This window comes from Misgurnus anguillicaudatus, chromosome 16 (genome assembly GCF_027580225.2).
Source record: "Misgurnus anguillicaudatus chromosome 16, ASM2758022v2, whole genome shotgun sequence".
NCBI classification, from domain to species: Eukaryota; Metazoa; Chordata; class Actinopteri; order Cypriniformes; family Cobitidae; genus Misgurnus; species Misgurnus anguillicaudatus.
Genome location: NC_073352.2, coordinates 388,663 through 409,949, shown reverse-complemented (window position 1 = coordinate 409,949; position 21,287 = coordinate 388,663). Strand labels below are relative to the sequence as shown.

At 37.3% G+C, this 21,287-nt stretch overlaps 2 protein-coding genes across 4 annotated transcripts in view; one reads left to right on the top strand and one right to left on the bottom strand.

Moving 5' to 3' along the window:
• polr1d (RNA polymerase I and III subunit D) overlaps positions 1-21,287 on the bottom strand; it is a 103,580-nt gene that overhangs the window by 47,262 nt on the left and 35,031 nt on the right. For both annotated transcript variants that reach the window (XM_073853987.1, XM_055178243.2), the window contains exon 2: positions 20,444-20,541. In XM_073853987.1, the coding sequence (XP_073710088.1) occupies positions 20,444-20,541 (98 nt within the window). The remainder of the gene's footprint in view (positions 1-20,443; positions 20,542-21,287) is intronic.
• LOC129422350 (E3 SUMO-protein ligase ZBED1-like) lies at positions 11,727-14,983 on the top strand. 2 transcript variants are annotated; one of them, XM_055178240.2, is made up of 2 exons: positions 11,727-13,769; positions 14,284-14,983. In XM_055178240.2, exons 1-2 carry the CDS (start codon positions 13,578-13,580, stop codon positions 14,809-14,811), a joined length of 720 nt encoding a protein of 239 aa, XP_055034215.2. In that variant the 5' UTR covers positions 11,727-13,577; the 3' UTR covers positions 14,812-14,983. The 2 variants fall into 2 exon arrangements, 1 of the variants encoding a protein (XP_055034215.2); XR_012357845.1 differs by having other exon boundaries at positions 11,728-13,769.

Sequence of the window (21,287 nt, the reverse complement as noted above, 5' to 3'; positions counted from 1 at the left end):
TTTCATAATTTTTGTGCATGTATTGATTTTTGACATTTTGCAAAACAGTCCCTGTCCATGGTACTGAAAATCATGTTGTTCACACTTAAAATTGTAGACAAGCAAAACGTGTACCATCAAGCTGTATGTTTATTTGAAGTGAATGATACCCAAACTAGTTTTCAAAATGTTTAAGATGTGTAATTGAGAATTATTTGTAGTAAAAGTTTGACTAGAAATGCAGTATGCATTCATTTAATGACACATGATATGGTTCAATAGCTTTTTAAACGTGGGATGCACTACACCAAAAAAAGTGGCAATCTTTATTGAACTCTAAAGAACATACTATATCTCTTCTATGTATTGTATATTGTAGTACAATTTATTACAGCACATTTCTCTATGATTTCTCTTTGCCACTACATTATTTTCAATAGTTTTGGATACAAGGGGCTCACTGCTCAAAACCAGATGGGAAATCATAAATGGACTCCAGAGAACATATTACAACTCTCAGATGTTCACTTATTTGCTCACAACTGAATATTTATCACAGCACATTTCTCTATGGGAAATCCCTATGCAAATACATTCTTTTCAATAACTTTAGAGATAAGGGGTTCACCGCTCAAAAATAACATGGGAATTCATCAATGTGCTCAAGAGAACATATTACAACTGTCAAATGTTCACTTATTTGCCCACAACTGAATATTCATTACAGCACATTTCTCTATGGGAAATCCCTATGCAGTATGCAACAACATTCTTTTCAATAGCTTTGGAGACAAGCGGTTGACCCCTCAAAAACAAGATGAGAAATGATCAATGTACTCCAGAGAACATATTACAACTCTCAGATGTTCACTTATTTGCTCACAATTGAATATTTATCATAACATGTCTCTATGGGAAATCCCTATGCAACTCGTTTTTTCCAATAGCTTTGGAAACAAGGGGCTTACTGTTCAGAAGCATGATCTGAAAATTATCATTGTACTCCAAAGAAAATATTACAACACTAAAATGCACAATTATTTGTCAAATTTTTAACTCTTTCGCCGCCATTGACGAGATATCTCGTCAATTAAGAGAAAACGCTTCGCCGCCAATGACGAGATTTTCCGTCTTTCCGCAATACCGCTATTATCCACCAGGTGGCGCACTTCCGCAACTTATACAACCCGGAAGTAGCGCCTCACGTGAAAGAGAAAGAACTCCGTATACGTTTTAAGGATCGCTCTGCATCTGATCTCTATCAAAAGTCCTTCGCAAAAATGGAATTATCTCAGCTTTTTGCTCAAAATTGGGTGTTTTTGAAGAAACCTATCCATGTTTGACAGGTGGGTAGAACTAATGAAGGTAGGATGAAAAGTTTTTTTTTGTTTGAAAGCAGAGGGTCTGTTCTTTCATCTGATATATTGTTTGTTTATATATTTAAAAAAGAACATTTTCTGGAAGGCATTAAACTTTTGTGAAAATCATGAAAAAAGCTGGCTGGCAACTTTTTTTAAAAACGCTGGCGGGGAAAGAGTTAATAACACAGCCACCCTATGGGATTTTTCATTGCAAAATCATTTTGCTCACTAGCTCTTAGGAACAATACTCTGCTTTTCTTAAACAAGTTGGGAAATGTTGATTAGACCATCAATAACATATTACAAGTTAAAAACGTACAATTATTTGTTTAACATGTCCAATTTATAATAACACATGTCTCTATGGGATTCTTCAATGCAAAATCATTTTGCTCAATAGCTCTTAAGAACAATAACCTGCTACTCTAAAACAAGATGGGAAATGCTTATTGGACCCTTAAGAACATAGTACAAGTTTAAAATGTACATTTATTTCCTTAGAATTCATTATTTATGACAGCACATTCCTCTATGGGATTTCTCTATGCAACTCTATGCCATTTCTTCAATAGGAACCCTGTTCATTGCCAAACGTCTAGTAAATCCCTCCGTAAAAAAGTAATTTTAACCACTGATTCTTCATAGCCAAACGTTTAGTATATTCCTCCTTGAAAAAGTAATTTTAACCACAGATTCTTCATATATCTTCATCCTTTGGTAGTGAAAACAACACAAACTGAAAACTAGGGGTGAAACCCGAATAGTCAAAGATTCGATGCATCGATAGGAGAAGCCTGATTCGACTACCAATCTCACAGTCAAATCGTCGCAGATGTGTTATGAAATTAGGATCCTTTAATTTTGGCCTTATATGCGCAAGCATGGCCAGCACGCAATAGTGCAAAATCTATACAACGAAAAACAATCCAAAATGTACAGACTTAAATTAGATCAGAATTTACGTTTATAATAAATACACTTTTTTAATAAAATAAGGTCAGAAGTAACAAAGTGCAGAACAAATGTGCAAAATGCCTCAAGTGCACGAAAACAAAACACAAGCCAAATAGATAAATCAGATAACCCAGAGTGATTTATAAATAAAATAAAATAAAGAAATTATTAAAAGAATGAAAGTATAGCCAGAATTGCCAGCTTTTTCTTTTAAATGTAGAAACAAAGAGGCAGTGGTTTATTAAAGGAATAGTCTACTCATTTTCAATATTAAAATATTGAAGTTAGAAGTGACCAAACACATCAACGTTTTTCCTATTTAAGACGAGTAGTTATACGAGCAAGTTTGGTGGTACAAAATAAAACGTAGCGCTTTTCTAAGCGGATTTAAAAGAGGAGCTACATTTTATGGCGTAATAGCACTTTTGGGAGTACTTCGATTCCGGCCCAGTAACACCCTCCCTCTCCCATTATGAGAGGGAGAAGGGGAGCGGACTTTTCAGGCGAGTCGAAGTACTCCCAAAAGTGCTATTACGCCATAAAAAAATAGTTCCTCTTTTAAATCCGCTTAGAAAAACGCTACGTTTTATTTTGTACCACCAAACTTGCCCGCACAACCACTCGTCCCAAACAGGAAAAACGCTGATGTGCTTGGTCACTTCCAACTTTATCTCTGATTGGTACCATTGAATGAATGGGGATAAGCTAAATGCTATCGAAGCGTCGCAGCGCGCTCCAGTTAAGGTAATAACATATTTTAATACTGAAAATGAGTAGACTATTCCTTTAACATAGGAACCTCTTATGGACGTGTAGCCCGGTCACAGGGGTTGCTGGATTTATTAACACATTTTAAAAATATTTATTGAAAGCTGATACTTCACATATTATTTGCAGAATTATAATAATATTCTGTATATTAATATATTGGGAGAAAGCTGTTATATGTGAAATCAGATTTGTGCACAGTGCACCCATGCGCATGCAATTTAGCCGAACGTGCTAGGTGCTCTTCGTCTCATATTTAGAAGTTCATCAAACTAAACATTAAAAAACTGATGTTTTCGACGGGTATAAGTTTTTAAAATGTATGTAAAACATAGTGGTTATCTTGTCAAAAGTTAAACTACAAAACAGGTAAGCCGTTTCTTTAAATTTCAGTAATGAAATGGAAAATATCTGCACCGAACCTATATTTATGCCTGACACGACTGTCTTTCTTGTGATTTAATATTATGGTCGGTGTTCACTTTCAAATGATAGAAAAAAGATTCCTGAAATAAATAATATCATCAGTTGTTTCTGTATCTAAAGTGAATGGAGATGATCAAAGTGAAAGCAAGCAGGTATTTCCGTGCTAAATAATAACGCGTAGCGTCTATAAAATCATTAATTTCAGTGTTTTTATGAATTGTATATAAAGCTTAGTTTTTATAATTTGCAGTAACAATCACAAATTATTTGTCATTTCTCATTTGTCGTTTTTTTGGTCATGACTGCTTTGACGCACTTAATCTCCAAATTAAATAAAAACACTGAATTTGCCGAGGTTTCCAAAGCAGGATCCCCTTTGTTATATTTTTAGGTTTAGTTATCAAAATGTTTTTTGTGTGATGTCCTGTAGATCATGGCTTTAAAATGTAATGAGAAATAATTAAACAAATGTTGCCTTACATTTTACCTTAAAAATATATAAATGCATCGTCAGTTTTGTCTTCGTTCATCACTTGAAAGACAGTTTTGGTCACTTTATCAGAAACTTGTTTATGTGTGCTGCTTGTGAAAGAAAATAAAAGTTATCAATTTGTACCTGGTCTGACCCCCTCCCAACCCATGCACACACACATAGATGATTCGACTATCGGTCGACTATGAAAAGATTCGACAATTCTGATTCGAATATGTAAATCCTTAGTCGAGGACAGCCCTACTGAAAACACAGCGTAATTTTATGTTTACACACTAACTAGCTGTGGGCAGGTCATAGTTTTCTTTTCTCCCATGGGCAAGGCTGTAGGCGGAGATTATTATCAGGGTTCCCACACCTTAGTTAACTTCTAATTCAAGGACCTTTCAGGGACTTTCCAGGTCCAATACCCTCAAATCCAAGGACTAAATGTGGGAACACATTTGAAGTTAGAGCAAGGTTACATCGTGTTACCTTTTAAGATACAATGTTACAATTCCCTTTCAAGGGAACTCGCGCTGCATCACTGCGGTAACGCTGTGGAGATGCCTCCAGTGGTAATTGCGTCTAAATATGTGTATCAAATTCAACCAATGGTGAGGCTTAACAACAAAGACAGGATGGAGCAGGAGCCAGGAAGTATATCGCTATCTGACATATTGGCAAAGACGACGTTACAGGGACAGAGGAAGTATGGCAAGGAAGACGCACCATCTCGTTCCCTTCTTAGGGAACAACTAGAGATGTTCCGATACCATTTTTCTCTTCCCGATACCGATTCCAATACCTCGGCTCAGTGTATCGGCCGATACCGAGTACCGATCCGATACCTGGGTGTATATCTGTAAAATATACAGCTATACATACTACTAGTCCTGTATGAATGGATATAACGGTTTTATGGTGTGCTTCAGACTTATTCCTGTATAAAACATGAACAAATACATACAGTGAACTAGGGTATTTTTATTATCTGAAAGACATTTGACAGTAATATTTATTTTTCCTAAGAGAAAACGAGCCACAAATCTAACACTGTACACTGAAAGGCTGTTTTAGTTTTAGAATAATTTGAAAAATCTGTAGAATTCTGTGGGATGATTTTAAATTTCTTTAGAAGAAATTAGAGAATTTAAGCTATTAAATATTACGAAATTGCATCTAAAATAATTACTTTTTAAAGGCTTACAATTAAAATGAATAAACCAAACCAATGAGTCCTCTGAATTAAACTGGACCAACATGAACCAGATAATGTGCATGTCAAGATATAATTATAGTTTGTAGCCTATATAAAATGACATATATTATTGTTAATATATATTATGGCAGAATAAAAAAGCTTGTGTAAACGTTCTCATTATGAATTAAGCACGTATGAAGATAATTTCATCATTTTTACAACGCAATGTAAACTTTATATTAAACATAACAAGAGCATTCGTCTTGTAAACGAATTTGAAATGATGATGTGCTTTTAGTGCTGACTGTCGCGTCACATAGACGACAGAGACAAGTAAGATCTGCGGTAAAACTCAGTGGTAAGTTTTATTTCATCTCAAATATCAAACGGTTCATGCTCTTTATCATTAAAAACAATCACAGCAAACAGCACACGCAGGGTTTATGTACTTATCAATGCTGCTCACAAACGCGCGAGGCTATGTATGTGTGCTTGTTGTCAATGACAGTACTGGTCACTCACAAACGCGCTCAAGCGCGGGGTATGTGTGCTTGTCAATCACGGGCATTAACTCCGTTGAGTACTCCGCCAAAATCTGCGGGCGCGGATTCCGTTGAGACATGTCAATGTTTTGTTTTATTAGTCTGAAATACTAACAAACAGCGGACATACGGCTGCATGCTTTCATTTCTTTGCTGCTCTAAGTAAACAGTGGTTGCGTCACGCATGAGGTAACTTCCTGGTGTTTGCATTCAGAGCAGCGAAGAAGAAATGAGTTTCGCTTTGCAGCGTTAGCTATAATAGGTTTAGTAAGAAAATGGTATCGGATCGGTACATGGGTTCAAGTACTCGCCGATTCCGATGCCATAATTTTTTGTGGTATCGGCCGCATTTCCGATACTGGTATCGGAATCGGAACAACTCTAGGAACAACAGTTACATACGTAACTCGAGACGTGTTCATTTGTCAAACACAACTATGCAAAAAAGCATTTTGGTATGAATCAACATTGGCATACAGAAGATATAAGCATTTAAAGCGAACAGTTTAGCATGTGTGATTAAAAAGTCTAGAATTTTAATGATATTATCCTACAGTACACAGGGAATAATGGGTGATTCTTACGAAACCATTGAAACACCACGGCACTAATGATTTGAGCTTTAATAGTGTAATTTAGTAACATTAAAAAGCATCAGAATTAACACAAAACTGTGTTCTACCTTGCACAATGTGTGATTTCAACATAAGAATTTATAGTTGTAAATTTTATCTCATTTTCTGCTGAAATTCTCATTACCGCAATGTGTCCGGCTGTGTTTGAACATGCGTTATGTTGTAATTTAATCAAATGAACACAAAAATATTAAGAAAAAAAATAAATGGATGTTTTGCTAGACTACTTTAGATGACAGAAAAAATATTTACTGAATATTCATGTATAATAATGATGAAGAAAAATTAGGAAAATGATGTGTCCATGCCTGATGTTCTCATCCTCCGCAACACTTTTTGAGAACAGTTTAAGCACACATACAGAATTTTAATAAAGTTTGATTTTGAGTGACCAAGCACATGGACCAGTTACTTCAAGATGGCTACCAGGTAAGATCATTTTTTACAGTTAATTTGAAATATTGTCTTGTCAGAATGCTTACACGACAATTTGATTATCATTACCACAACAGATGCTTATTAAATGTTAATTTAATAAACAGAAGCATAATACTTTGATTTTAAATGCATGTGCAGAATCTCCAAATTATGTTCTTTCAGGTTTATGTCATGTCATTTTGAAAATATGTCAGTGTTGATGTTTTCTGACTGTTGCGGTAATGAGATTTTTTAGGACTAATTTTTTTAATTATGTTACAAAAAGTGTTAAATGATAAGTACAAGTTTTTAAATTAATGTTCTCATTTACTCCAGACTTTGTTTTTCAATGTCTGGTGGGAGAAAAAGTAAATTTAAGCAATTTTTACATTTTCATGCTTGACATTTTTAAAACCAAGTTTTCGTGAGAATCACCCTAATATGGATTTTTTTTCCAGAAAACTTCTTGCATAAAATAGATTCAAGAACTTTCAATGACCCGTATCTATGTATGTATATTTTCAAAAACTTCCGAGAGCCTTGAATTTTTCCCCCCAGATTCACAAACTTTCAAGGATATCAAGGACCCGTGGGAACCCTGTATTCTGCAAAGTGTTGGTATTACGTGGATAAAGTCAGGCAGGAGATTCAATCCATATGATGACCCGTTTCAACGATTCAGATTCGACTCCCTACTTTAGAAGCCAATAACTTTATTAATCGTGGACTTTTTGGTTCAACTACTTTGCACATTGTTTACAATGATGGACAGCTACATGACACACTGCAATACAGGCTATTTTCAATTTTGGATCTGTGGGGCACTTTAATAAATAAAAAGCAAATATAGCAGACAATATAATAACCGTGACATTGGGGCGCCAGCACGGCGCGTTCGCTTGCATTGCATTGTTAACTAGAACGCAACGACCTCATCATACATGAATACAAATTTGAGCCCCGCCCAATATGCATTTTTTTTGGCCCGATGCGGACACAGATATTAGGGAGTAAAAAAAAGGCAGATTTTGATATATCGTCCGATTTTCTTTGTGTATATTATAGTACAGTACACTTATACTACAGTATATTATACTACAGTACTGTACATAGAATACACTATACATTAACAGAATATCCTACTATGTATAAATAAATAAATTTTTTTCATTGATCACTCACAAAACAAGCACCTGTAATCTCACATACTATAACATGTGCGCGGCTGCACGTCAGTTTAAACGGGAACGGGGTTATTTCACCCGATTGCATTTTTAACAACTCGCAAATGGACAAAAGAAAAGATTACAAACGGAGAGTCTAAACGGGAATGTGTCTCTTTGGTCCACTTATAATCCAATCGACCAAAGCATGTCTTAATACAAGGTGTAACTGTTGTGAAGACACTGCGTGACTCCCACCACCTCAACTAAGAGACTGACTGAAGTGAAGGGGGTGGCTGGTGTGGTGTCATTACACAGTGACGTGGATCACCAGTACCAAAACAGTAGAGGGCGCTCTGCTGGACAAACAAGTACTTGCATGTTGACACTTTTCTTTTTGAAAAAAAAAAATTAATTATACAAAAGATTTGTTCTGGTCGTTATTAGAAGGTACAAAGTGAGTTAGACCTGCCTTGGCTGATGCGTTTTTACGCATTCTGAAGGTGCCCTTTTTATCCATTGGTTTTATCGTGTTGCAGTCTATTAGGCAACATTCTGCATAAGATGGGTTTCGATTTGGAAATACATTACATCTACATTTCAGTGGTAACAGATACGTGATGATCATCATCTTTCTTTATTATTGTTAGCACTACCTCAAACTTAAGCGGCGTCTCTTCTGAGCTGTCCTTTTCTTAAATAAGCCGCGGCAATGTTTCAAATGAGCTTCTAACGCTAAACAAATGCCTTTATTTTCAACGCGATCACCTTGTACACAAACAATTTCGAAACTAAGGAGTTATTTGTCCTCTGATTACCTACAAGCTCCTCGGTGCCGCATTTGCGGGAATCATGTTTCGCGCTGTAGGGGATTTAAATAAAGTGACGTGAGTGGAAGTGCGGTGCGGGGGCAGTGTGTGTATGTGTGTGTGTGTGTGTGTGTGTGTGTGTGTGTGTGTGTGTGTGTGTGGCAGAGCAGCAGAGAGATGGGACAGAGTTGCGAAATTGCAGGCGCGGCTTGAAATGGCTGTTATTTCAAACAGCGGAACAAATTTTAAACTAATCGGTTAATGGCTCAGTGGTCGTTCAAGAAAATGTTTATTTTTCGCCATCCCTAATTTAATATTTGATTCTTGTCTGCTATATAATGGCGCTTTTCCATTGCATAGTACCCCACGGTTTAGTTTAGTTTGGGTCGGGTCAGCTCACCACACTTTGGCTTGGTTAGCTTTTCCATCGAGTTTAGTATCACTTCACAGTGGGAGGGATTATAGGCGTGTCGTTATATGTGCGCTGCCTACTGCTGTGACATCATACAAGTGAGAGCGTCGTTGTACATTTCCATTCATTTATTTATTTTTCAGTCCGCCACAAAATTAAAATTGGCCACCACAAATAGATGTTTGCACATTGCGTTTATTACTACCTCGGTCTCACCTGACAATTTCTGTTCAAACACCCGTGGCGTCATTCGACACAGCGCTCCGCTGAGCTTCATTGAAGTTGCGTTTAAGCATACATGCAAACGTGTGTGTCGCAAATGTTCCGCCACAAACTGCAAGAATGGAAAAAACTCTTATGGTGTCCCTGATTCTCAACATGTGGATGTTTTTCATCGCGTAAAGGGAGTTTGGGAACTTAGCAGAGCACAGAAGACAACATGTTTGCTCGAGACAGCGCAAGCTAGCACTAAGGTAAAGCTAATATTTACATTATAGTGATGACGACGCTGTAGTGACGATTCTGTCTGACCAATCAGTCATCTGGATTGTTTTTGCGTCACGTTTGGTATCAGCTCGGGTCGGTTGGAACCCCAACCGAGGTGGTACGAAAAAAGTATCGGGTACCACGTTGTGCACCTAATGGAAAAGCTCCCAAAAGTAAGCTGACCCGACCTAAACTAAACCAAACCGTGGGGTACTGTGCAATGGAAAAGCGCCATAAGTGCATTTTTTATGCAGTGTGACGGTATTGAAACTTACAACTTATGCCTTGCTATTTTTAGATCCCGTGGTATACCATATTACAGCCCAAGCCTAGAGGGTAATGAGCAGTTATCATGACTAACTAATAGGGCTGTACAATTAATCGCATTGTGAGATGGAGACTGATGTGCTATTGTTATGCACGTTCACAAGGTTCACTAACAAATTATTCACTACTTGTTCCATCTCTCCGGCTGGTTATTTTTAATGACTGATTTGTTGCATGCCAGTCTGTTGTTGTGGGGAGATTTCCATGTGATGCTAGATAAAACAAACTGTGATTGGTTGTTTGACATGTCGGTTAAATACCTTATAGGCGGGCATAGGCCAAAAAAGCAGCCATGAATTCCAGGTCTGGCTACGCAGGACTAATATGTCGATAACAACTGACTCTTGATTTTAAAGTCATGACCACGAGCTGCACTTTCTTTCTCCTCTATTTATAATAAAATTATTATTAACTATCTTTATATATAAAAATATTTGCTTAAAGTACAGAGATGGTAGGAAATAATCAATGCTAATGTCAAGCCCATTGCACCGAACAAGCAATTATAGCTCAAAAAGCAAACAGTCCTTATTATGTAAGCTGATTCAAGACATAAAAAAAACGCAAACCTGCAATGTAAATGACAGCAAGTAGACTTTTAAATCTGAAATAATGAGTGGATTAAGCTCTTTTAATCGGCAAGAGAGGAATAGAAAAATAGGCACTTTTACTGCTCTATCTAACAGAAAGTATAGGCTATGTAAACATATCACATTTATAATCTTTAAACCTACATTGTCTACCAGTAATATACTATAAAAAAAATATTGTATAGAGTTTGATAGTCTTTCTATATGGAAGGTTTTTTTGGTCTTTTTTAAATTAATTAATTAAATTATAAAATAATTAATTAAATTATAAAATAATTAATTAAATTATTAAATAAAAAATAAAATCGCAAAATATGTCCCAAATTTGAAAATGAAATGCTAAAATAAAAATGTAAACATTATATTAAATTATTTCATTTTCATTTTTAACTTGATGAAGCATCATTCCAGCCAAATTGAAAAATTTAATTAAATTGATGATTTGAGATTTCATTTTCAATATAATCTTGAGTCAAGGCTGACAATATTAAAATAAAAAGGCAAGCTTGACAAGGAATCTTTAAATACATTTTTTAAAAGGCTTTTTATTCATGCCCAAGCAATAATAGGGACAAAATTAAAATGTAAAGTTCAGTTTTAATTTCATGTTGTGTTTTTCTTTTTCATTTTCGTTTTAATTTTTGGTGTTCATTTTTATTTTCAACTTGTATGCAAATTCAATGTTAGTCAGTGGGTGGGGCTTACTTGCTTAAAAAAAGGGGATTGGCTGAAGCAGTGTTCAGTGTTGCCAACTCGGTGACTGTGCTGCCTGCCAACTTAGCGACCTTATTGCTACATCTAGCGACTTTTAGACTCATTTAGCCAAACTTAGCGACTGTTTGGATGAACACTAGCTTCACATCTGCACAGACAGGCCACTGTGTCGACCGCACCGGCCAACGAGTGCCGGGCGGCGCCGCCACGGCGAAATGCGCCCTCCGTGCATGGAGCAACACCTAGACTGCACGAGCCGACGCGCGGATAAGATTCGAGTACATTGTTTACACTGCAAAGAAGGAACAAACACCAAAAGAGGCCGGTCCGCCGCCATGCATATGCACACCTCCACACACCCGACTCCGCGAGGCCTCAGTTCAATGAATTGCAGACATACACAAACAGTCACTCACTTTTAAATGAACATTATCTGTGCTGTCTGTACCACCCCACAAGTATCACCCCAATGTGAGTCTTTCGGGGTCTACTCTGTACACTGCACTGGACACAACATAGGCTGCAGTTCTGACCATAGCTGAAGCTTAAAAGACGAGCTACGCACATAAATGCGGTGCGGTGATGTCACGGCATATAGAAATACATATTATTTCATGTTGTTATTGCTAATATAATTTGTTGTTATAATAATGTATAAGATTACTGCTTACTGGGTGGGTTGTTGTGCTGTAACACCCTACCGCGTGATTTTGTTGCTGCTTCACCGCGGTAAAACAAAATCCCGTACTGTCACAGCCAACAAATCAGCGTTTCAAATGAGGACCACTTATAAATATGCAGGGTTTAAAACTGGGCCGAAGCTAAACCCCGTCACAAAGGCTGAAGTCTGCTCCGGTGTGCCCGCTGCAAAAGTAAGTTACTGGTCGCTGTGTATGTCCATTCTCATGAAATGCATACAAATAACACGCAGTGTGATTATAATGCTATACGGCAAATTTCAATTTTGAGAGCATATGATACACCAGTCCTTCCCGGATTTCGGCGCATGTATTGCAAGATTATCCCACTGCGTGATACTGTATGTGTATGCATATGAGAATGACTGATGCCACACCGGTTCAGATTAGGGATGTAAACGGTTAATCGATTATCGGTTAATTGTCGACAAGAATTTATTCGATTGAATTTAATTTATTTCGGTTAATTGAACATTGCGAACGTGAGACGAGATTCTCGCGGTCAGCGCGAGACCCGAGACGAGATTCTCGCGGGCGGCGCGAGACCAGACAAACTTGAGGTGGCAAAACATGAGGCGGTCTAAACGGAGTGGAGTGTGGGAGCATTTTAAGTTAATTAACGACAACAAAGACGCCGAATGTAAACTCTGCGGCACAAGGATTAAGTACAACAGCTCTACGAGTTCGTTGAGATATCACTTGAATAACCTGCATGCAGCCGTGTTGCTGGGAGGAAGTCTGTCGCCTTCACAACCTACAATCGCTGCTGTGGTGGGACGGCGAGTATGTGACCACAGGAGAGCGGAGGGCATTACTCCGAGGATTTGCGGCATGATCGAAAAAGATATGATGCCAATTAGTACCATTGATGGTGAGGGATTTCGGGAGTTAATGCACTTCATGGAGCCAGGATATAATATCCCTACTCGACCGACCATAACTACCCACTTGGAAGCACGCTACAAAATCAAGGCGGCTGCGCTAAAAACACAGTTAGCCGCGGCTAATGTGGCTTTGACGACGGATTGTTGGACAGCAATGACTACAGAAAGCTACATAACAATCACTTGCCACTTCATTGAAAACGACTGGCAGGTAAAGTCAGCTGTCCTTCTCACAGATAGTCTCTCAGTGAGACATACAGCTGATAATTTAGCTGACAAACTCAACCAAGCTGTGGAGTCATGGGGACTCACCGGACGTATAATAGCCTGTGTGCATGACAACGCTCGAAACATCGTGTCCGCAAACAACCCCGAACGAGTAAGTTGGAAATCAGTTTCTTGCTTTGCACATACTTTAAATCTGGCCGTCAATGACGGATTCGCTGCTGCTGGTATCAACCGAGTAATTGCAGCTGCTGGCAGGTTGGTCAAACACTTCAACCACAGCACACCAGCAACAAAAGCGCTAGAAGTAAAACAAAAACAAATGCAGCTACCAGCTCATCGGCTCATTCAGTCCTGTAAAACCAGGTGGAACTCTGTACATGAAATGTTTGCCAGACTCGTAGAACAGCGATGGGCCGTGTGTGCTGTACTATCAGATCGATCAGAGACCAAGCTTGCAGATGCGAGGACGCTTGAGTTGAGAGACGACTTCTGGTAGCTCAAGGAGGACATGGCGCCAGCACCGGAGGCTCTCAAATGTTCAACTACTGTCATGTCTGCAGATACTGAAGTATCCATATCCAACACGTACCCCATCACATTCAGTCTGATCAATACGCATCTTAAGACAGCAAATGGAGACAGCATCAGAGTGGTGGAATTCAAATCTAAAGTTCGCACTTCATTGGGTGAACGGATGAAGGTAAGCTATGGTCATTAATTAAACTCTTAATTTACATCTTATTATATATATTACAGATTATGGGGTAAATAACTTATCACTAACACATTGTCACAGCGTAAACTGTGTTTTTATGCAGTTGTACCATTGTCATGTTAAACCTTATTAAAGGGATAGTTCACCCCAAAATGAAAATGCTGTCATCATTTACTCACTCTAATGTTGTTACAAACCTGTATAAATTTCATTGTTTTGATGAACAAAAAGGAAGATATTTTGAGAAATGTTTGTAACCAAACCCCATTTTCTTCCATTGTATTTTTTGCTACTACGGAAGTGAATGGGGTCCACGAGCGGTTTGGTTACAAACATTTCATTTAAAATGTCTTCCTTGGTATTCAGCAGAACAAATAAATGTTTACAGGTTTGTAACAACATGAGGGTGAATACATGATGACAGAATTTTGATTTTGGGGTGAACTATCCCTTAAATAAAACTCGGATGCTAGATTTCACCTATATTTTATTTTAACAGGTTGAGTCTGGAGACCTCACATCAACTACACCAATGATAGCAACGATGCTGGACCCTCGGCATAAGCACCTGGGATTTCTGATCCCATCAAGCAGGATCTCATCTCATTCCAAACTGCTTGAACTGGCTATGGCAGAACATGTGGGCTCCACATCAACAAATGCAGCCACCACTGGAGATTATGTGTCAATTCAGGGAGCTGCACTTCAGAGACACACTTCTGCTATGACTCTTCTACTGGGTGAAAACTATACCACCAGCAGCAACAACGATGACATAGAAAAGGAAGTGGACAAGTTTCTGAAGGATCCCTCACCACCCCTTGATTCCAGTCCCACAGAATGGTGGAAAGTCAATGAAGGAAGATTTCCGAAGCTGGCACGACGATATCTGTGCATACCAGGCACGTCTGTCCCATCTGAACGTGTGTTCTCAGCAGCTGGCCTCACTGTAAACAGGCTGCGCACACGACTTACTCCTGACCATGTTAATATGTTAATTTTCTTGAACAAAAATATAAAGGTCTAGGTCAGGAGCCTATTCAAAACATATTGAGACAGTAATGTTTTTGTTTCAGGAGAGGTAGCCTATATCTTCATTTGACTGTTCTAAGGGACGCCCTCTAATTTTACTGTCTCCTTACTCAGAGATGATTTAAGTTGTGTTCAGTTCTATATTTGAAGTTTCAAGGTCTAGTAATCTTACTGTTACCTTTCTCAGACCAAGGGGGATTATATGGTATTAAGTGCTGCTGTGTATGTTTCAAGTAAAGATTTTTATTTAAAATTTATTTTATGTTGCTTAATGTTTCACATGCAACAGGTGAGCCAGTGCACAATTATTTATTTTTTGTATTTTAATTTTCTGTGCATAATTTATTTTGTTGAAATACATAAATGCCATTATCTGTACCAAGTCCCAACTGTTACAATAAAACATCACTTGAGCAATATAACATGCTTTTTTCTTCAGTATATAAGCAATATTTTGCTTTTTATGTTAAAGACACTATTGATACAGTGAGAAATTAACATTCTCAGGAAAATAGCCGCTTATCAGTTAATCGTTAATCGATCGATAAGGTCAATCAACTAATGATTAATGAATTAATCGATAATTTGCATCCCTAGTTCAGATGTGTAAAAACATGCATATACACAACAGCGGACCAGCTTCTTTTAATGTTTGTTCCTCCTTTGAAATGTAAACAATCCACGCGTCAGCTCGCACAGTCTAAATGTTGCATTGCCCAACTCCATGCACAGAGGGTAGACGCAAATCCCACCGCGACAGCGCCACCCGGCACTCGTGGGCCAGTACAATCGACACAGTAGAGAGCAGACTATCTGTACAGATGTGAAGCTAATATTCATCCAAACAGTCGCTAAGTTTGGCTAAATGAGTCCAAAAGTCGCCAGATGCAGGAACAAGGTCGCCAAGCCGGCAAGCAACAAAGCCACAGAGCTGGCAACACCGAACAACCGCCTCAGCCAATCCCCCTCCCCTAAGCAAGTAAGCCCCACCCACTGACCAACACTGAATTTGCATACAAGTTGAAAATAAAAATGAACACGAAAATTAAAACGAAAATGAAAAAGAAAAACACAACATAAAATTAAAACTGAACTTTACATTTTAATTTTGTCCCTATTATTGCTTGGGCATGAATAAAAAGCCTTTTAAAAAATGTATTTAAAGATTCCTTTTCAAGCTTGCCTTTTTATTTTAATATTGTCAGTCTTGACTCAAGATTATATTGAAAATGAAATGTCAAATCATCAATTTAATTACATTTTTCAATTTTGCCGGAATGATGCTTCATCAAGTTAAAAATGAAAATGAAATAATTTAATATAATGTTTAAATTTTTATTTTAGCATTTCATTTTCAAATTTGGGACATATTTTCCGATTTTATTTTTTATTTTATAATTTAATTAATTATTTTATAATTTAATTAATTATTTTATAATTTAATTAATTAATTTAAAAAAGACCAAAAAAACCTTCCATATTTCTACACCTCTCACAATGTTAATAAAGCCCTTCAAAGGGGTCATCTTCACAAGTATTGCTTCATATATTGGAGCAAAAACAGTGAAGAGTTAGCTTTGATAATGCCAAAGAGAAGGCAAATAGAGTTTGGGGTGTTTGGATTTATTAAATTAATATAAAAAAATCAATAAATCAAAGTAATGGGTTATGGTCACACATTACTAGTTGTTTGTCACATGGATGCTAGACCATTTTTGTCAGTGCAGTGTTTCCCCTACCATAATATAAGGGGGGCGCCCCGCCCTCCTAACGGCTTGACCCGCCCCCCTTGAAAGTCAAGTAAATTAGATTTGATTTTCTTTATAGCGCCAGAGAATAATTTGTTATTTTATTAAACAAACTATAACCCTCAAGAAATATGATATTTAACTTATTCCACAATGGCATGTATTTTCAGCATGTGTTTGCGCTTTTACAATTATCCAATGGAGTGCGCACATTTATATTTTACTGTTCGGCTTAATTTAGTACTGCGCGCGCTCTCTGTCATGTTGTTTGCAGCGCGCGCCTCTCTCTCACATAACTGAAAAGGTGACGTGTTTTCAAAGTCCGTTACTCCTTATACTTTATTTTTTGCGTAAACCTCAACAGTCACGGATATGTTACTGACAGAGAAGACGACTGATCGAGTTTCTCATGATTTTCCCACACACACGCGCACATTCTCTCCCTCTCTATATGCCCGCGCCGCGCACGTGTTTTTTAGTAACTCTGTGTAACAGTAACAATGTATGCTGTCATATTTCTGAATTTGCGAATGACGCGAATTGGGCGGCGCAATTGCAGCGAAAACACGCGCCTTCCGCTTTAAACACGTCTTCGCGCAAGTTGAATATGCAGCTCAAGCGAAAAAACTCAGAGCAGCTTCAAGAACGCGGACGCAGGATCATAATGACATTGTAGGTGTGTGTGTGCGCGAGTGTGAGAGAGAGAGAGAGAGAGAGAGAGACAGACGCGACGGTTCACTTTCATCAATACAAGTATGTTGTTTAATATGTTTCTCTGAAGTTTATATGAATGAACACAAGGATTAATGCACTGCACGAGACAGAGTGAGACAGAGTGACAGAGGTAAGAATGGTGCCCACTTTGATAAAACTTAATAGAAAACTTAATAGAAGACTAAAGTATGTATGTCACTTATCTAATAACATTATGTTAACTGGATAACACTGGATATTGTATAGATTGTATAGTTTAATAAATAATGTATTTTGATTACACAAATCAAACCTAACTATATGATTGTTTTACTAGCTGCTGACCAGCATAGGGAATCTCTATGGCTAATTTCTAAGACATGTTGCTGATACAGTACTGTGTGTTGTACCTTTTCTTGATAATTAAGTATTTTGGGGTAGCATCTTATGCCTATAATTATTCAAGAAGGTTGATTCTTTTAACTTCCTTCAAAGTTTGATCAATTGTGCATAATGACATGTGCAACAAATGGATATAGGGTGTCAAACTCATAGACTTGCATCATTTAAAGTTCAGACGGTCTTTTTAAAATGAAATCAGAAAAAATCCAAAGTGCTCAAAAATAGCTGAAAAAATTTTTGTTTGGGAAAAATTAGTTAGGTGCTCTTTGGTGTAGGGTATACTAAACGTGAAAAAAAGGGGAATCCAAGGCACTCTTCATATATCATAAGGTAAAAAGCCTTTATTTAAATATGGCTATAACATTAAAAACATGGCAGTAACCCACGCGTAGCGGCACAGATAGCCTTCTTCAGGGTATACTGATCAAACAAACAATCTTCACTTAAAAAGTCAGCTAATCACAAACACCTGAATGACATCACAAAGGTAATGAATTCCCATATGTAAAACATTGCAAGAAAAGACCACTAGATGGCAATTACACAAGAGTAAAGACACCAAAAAAAAAAAAAATTACAAAAAGGGACTAAAGTCAATTTCATCATTGAGTCCTGGGTATGTCATAGCCTGCAAATTATATATATAAAAAGTTTCTCTTTGTAATAGTATTCTTAATCTATCACCACCCCTAATGTTCTTTTTAATTGTCTCTAGACCTTCAACCATTAAACCATCTGGGTTGCTATTATGTGCACTGTAAAAGTGTTTGGCCATTGGGTAATCAAAATTTGCCTTTTAATAGCATTCTTATGTTCTGAAATTCTGTCTTTAAGACGCCTCTTTGTTCGGCCTATGTAAAAGCAACCACATGTACAAGATAAACGGTAGACTACAAAAGTGGTATTGCAATTAATGAATGATTGTATGTTATATGTCTTATTAGTTTTAAAATCAATGAACTGTTTACACTCTTTAATGTTTGAACAGTGGTTGCAAAATCCACATTTGTACGTACCCAATATCTCTCTGTGAAGCCAAGTGGTCTTTTTGCTCACGCTGAGATGACTAGATACTAGTTTGTCTCGAAGAGTAGGGGCCCTCCTAAAACTAATATTGGGGGGCGCACGAAAAACTTCTCTAAGGATAGGGTCACTTTTCAATAGATTCCAGTTCGACAAAATTATACGTTTTATTGGATTGGCTAGACTGCTGTATTTAGTAACAAAATAAACTTGCTCTTGACTGGATGATTCTTTTTTCTTTTTTCTAAACAGATCTGATCTTAAAGAAGAGTGAGCTTTTTTGTTAGCAGTCTGTACTACCTCTGTTTTGTAACCCCTCTGTGTAAAACGATTTGTCATAATTTTGGCCTGCTTTTCATACTCTTGATTTTCATCGCAGATACGTCCAAGACGTTGGAATTGGCCAAACGGTATGTTGTGTTTAAGCCAAACTGGATGGAAGCTATCCGCTCGTAAGATAGTATTTCTATCTGTTTCTTTGCGAAACACTGTGGTATGGAGCTGGCCATCCTGACCTTTAGAGATGGTTAGGTCTAAGAAGTTGATCATGGTTTTCGAGTATTCCATAGACAGTTTTACATTCCTATCATTATTATTCAAAAAATCATAGAACAATAACAATTCATCATAAGAACCAGTCCAAATCAGAAGTACATCGTCAATATATCTCCCCCACCATTTTATCTTATCACTGTAGATATTACCCTGGATAAAATCCTTCTCCCATAGACCTAAGAAAAGGTTAGCATAATTGGGGGCAAAACATGCCCGCATAGCAGTACCACGTACCTGAATATATAAATGGTCCTGGAACAGAAATATATTGTTTTTCAATGTCCATTCAGTGAGTTGGATAATGAAATCTGAAGGAGGTGAGGACTCTGTAGGTCTTTTTAAAATATTTTGGGTCAACCTTTGACACAGATTTAAAGCTGAAACTTATCAAATACTATCAGAAGTCCAGAATGTTATTGAAACACACCAGTGGGTTTGCTGTCATCAGTATTAAACATGTTACCCCTTGAAGTACCCCTCCACACAGAGCTCCCACATAACAAATCCCAATTTAACCCCTGTATATACATAACCAACCCCGACCCCCCCCCCCCCCAAGCTATAAACCTAGGGGAAACACTGCAGAGGGTAATGATTGCCTTTTTCGTAGACTAATACCACAAGCATATTTTAGATCTGTGGGAAACACAACACAATACAGCAACACAAGCACTTTTTTGAAGGATGCAAAATATCATCCGTTAATTGTTATCATCAAATAAAATAAAAACACTAGAAAATATCACAATAATTGTGTTTCACCAATATCACACCCCAATACTTGATTTATTAATTTCTTTAGGAACTTATTAGGGGTGTGACGATTGCAAAAAGAACAAAGTTGCACAATACGTAAGGTCTAAAATTAGCATTAGGTACAGAAATCGAATCAAATGAATAATTAGAATGTCTTTATTGTATGAATTAAATATAATTGTTGTTTTTTAAAGCTACAGAAGTGATTTTCTCTAAGGTTGTTTGATTACATTAATGACACAGACTTAAGTAGGTTAATTGAGGTTACCGTCTCTTTAAGTACGGATCACGGATCAACTGCGATCTGTCACAGCACTAGAACTTATCATTTTTTACTTATTTACACCACAATCTCTGAAAGCCATCACAAAATATTTTGATCTAGAAAAACCCTGAAATGCATTGTGATTACAGCTACTACTGAACATTTTCATTAGTAGTGTAGATTACCTCTTCATGATCATATAACGCAGTGAGTTGCCCAGTGTGTGATCCTCTTCATGGAGAACAAATGTCACACAACCCTCATCAGCACCTTCTGCCTGCACCTGTTTAAAATCAAAAATTAATCCGATCTTGAGTAAACATGGCTGCTAACAATTACAATAACAATTAATCACAGATCAAGTATAAATGTTTAGTGTTTTTACACCTTGTTTACTGGTGTACTGTTATTTTAACTAAAGTCAAATTACCTATCCAAAAGTAAACAAGTGTCTATTCATTCATTAGGGCCCGAAAATGGCCTGCACCAAAAGGTGCAAAGACCTATTGTTTTCTATAGAATTTATTATTTTTAGGGCCTGAGCACCAAGGAGCAGGTTGTTTTTCTTAGAATTCATTTATTTATTTATTTTAACACTTTTGGGCACTTTGGGTGCCTTAACATGCTCAAAAACTCTTGACATTTGGTACAGACGTTAAAGTCGTCTGCCATTACGACAAGACAAAGGTTGGAACACAGGGATGGCAGGGGGGCTCCGTAGCGACCCCTGTAATGCAAAAACAAACATTGCAGACCTGCCAACCTTGGAGGACAGAACACGGGTTTTTAACATATCATTTAACACATGCACGGGCACACGCACGTACACAAACACCTCTTGGTAACTTTCAAGGTAACATGCTGCACATTACACTCACTTTTTTCCCATCCTGCCATAATCTGCTTTAAAAATAATTATAAATGTGAATAAAATTTGCCAAACATGGTGATTAATAACATTATTAATGTTAAATAATGTATTCTCCAAAGTTTAGCATGTCTGCACAAACACTGTTAAATAGTGATATT

Bases quoted from the DNA above. Each gene is read 5' to 3' on its own strand.
- LOC129422350 (XM_055178240.2), top strand. From the start codon at position 13,578: ATGGCGCCAGCACCGGAGGCTCTCAAATGTTCAACTACTGTCATGTCT. The intron at 13,770-14,283 runs GTAAGCTATGGT...TTATTTTAACAG, and splicing joins CATTGGGTGAACGGATGAAG to GTTGAGTCTGGAGACCTCAC.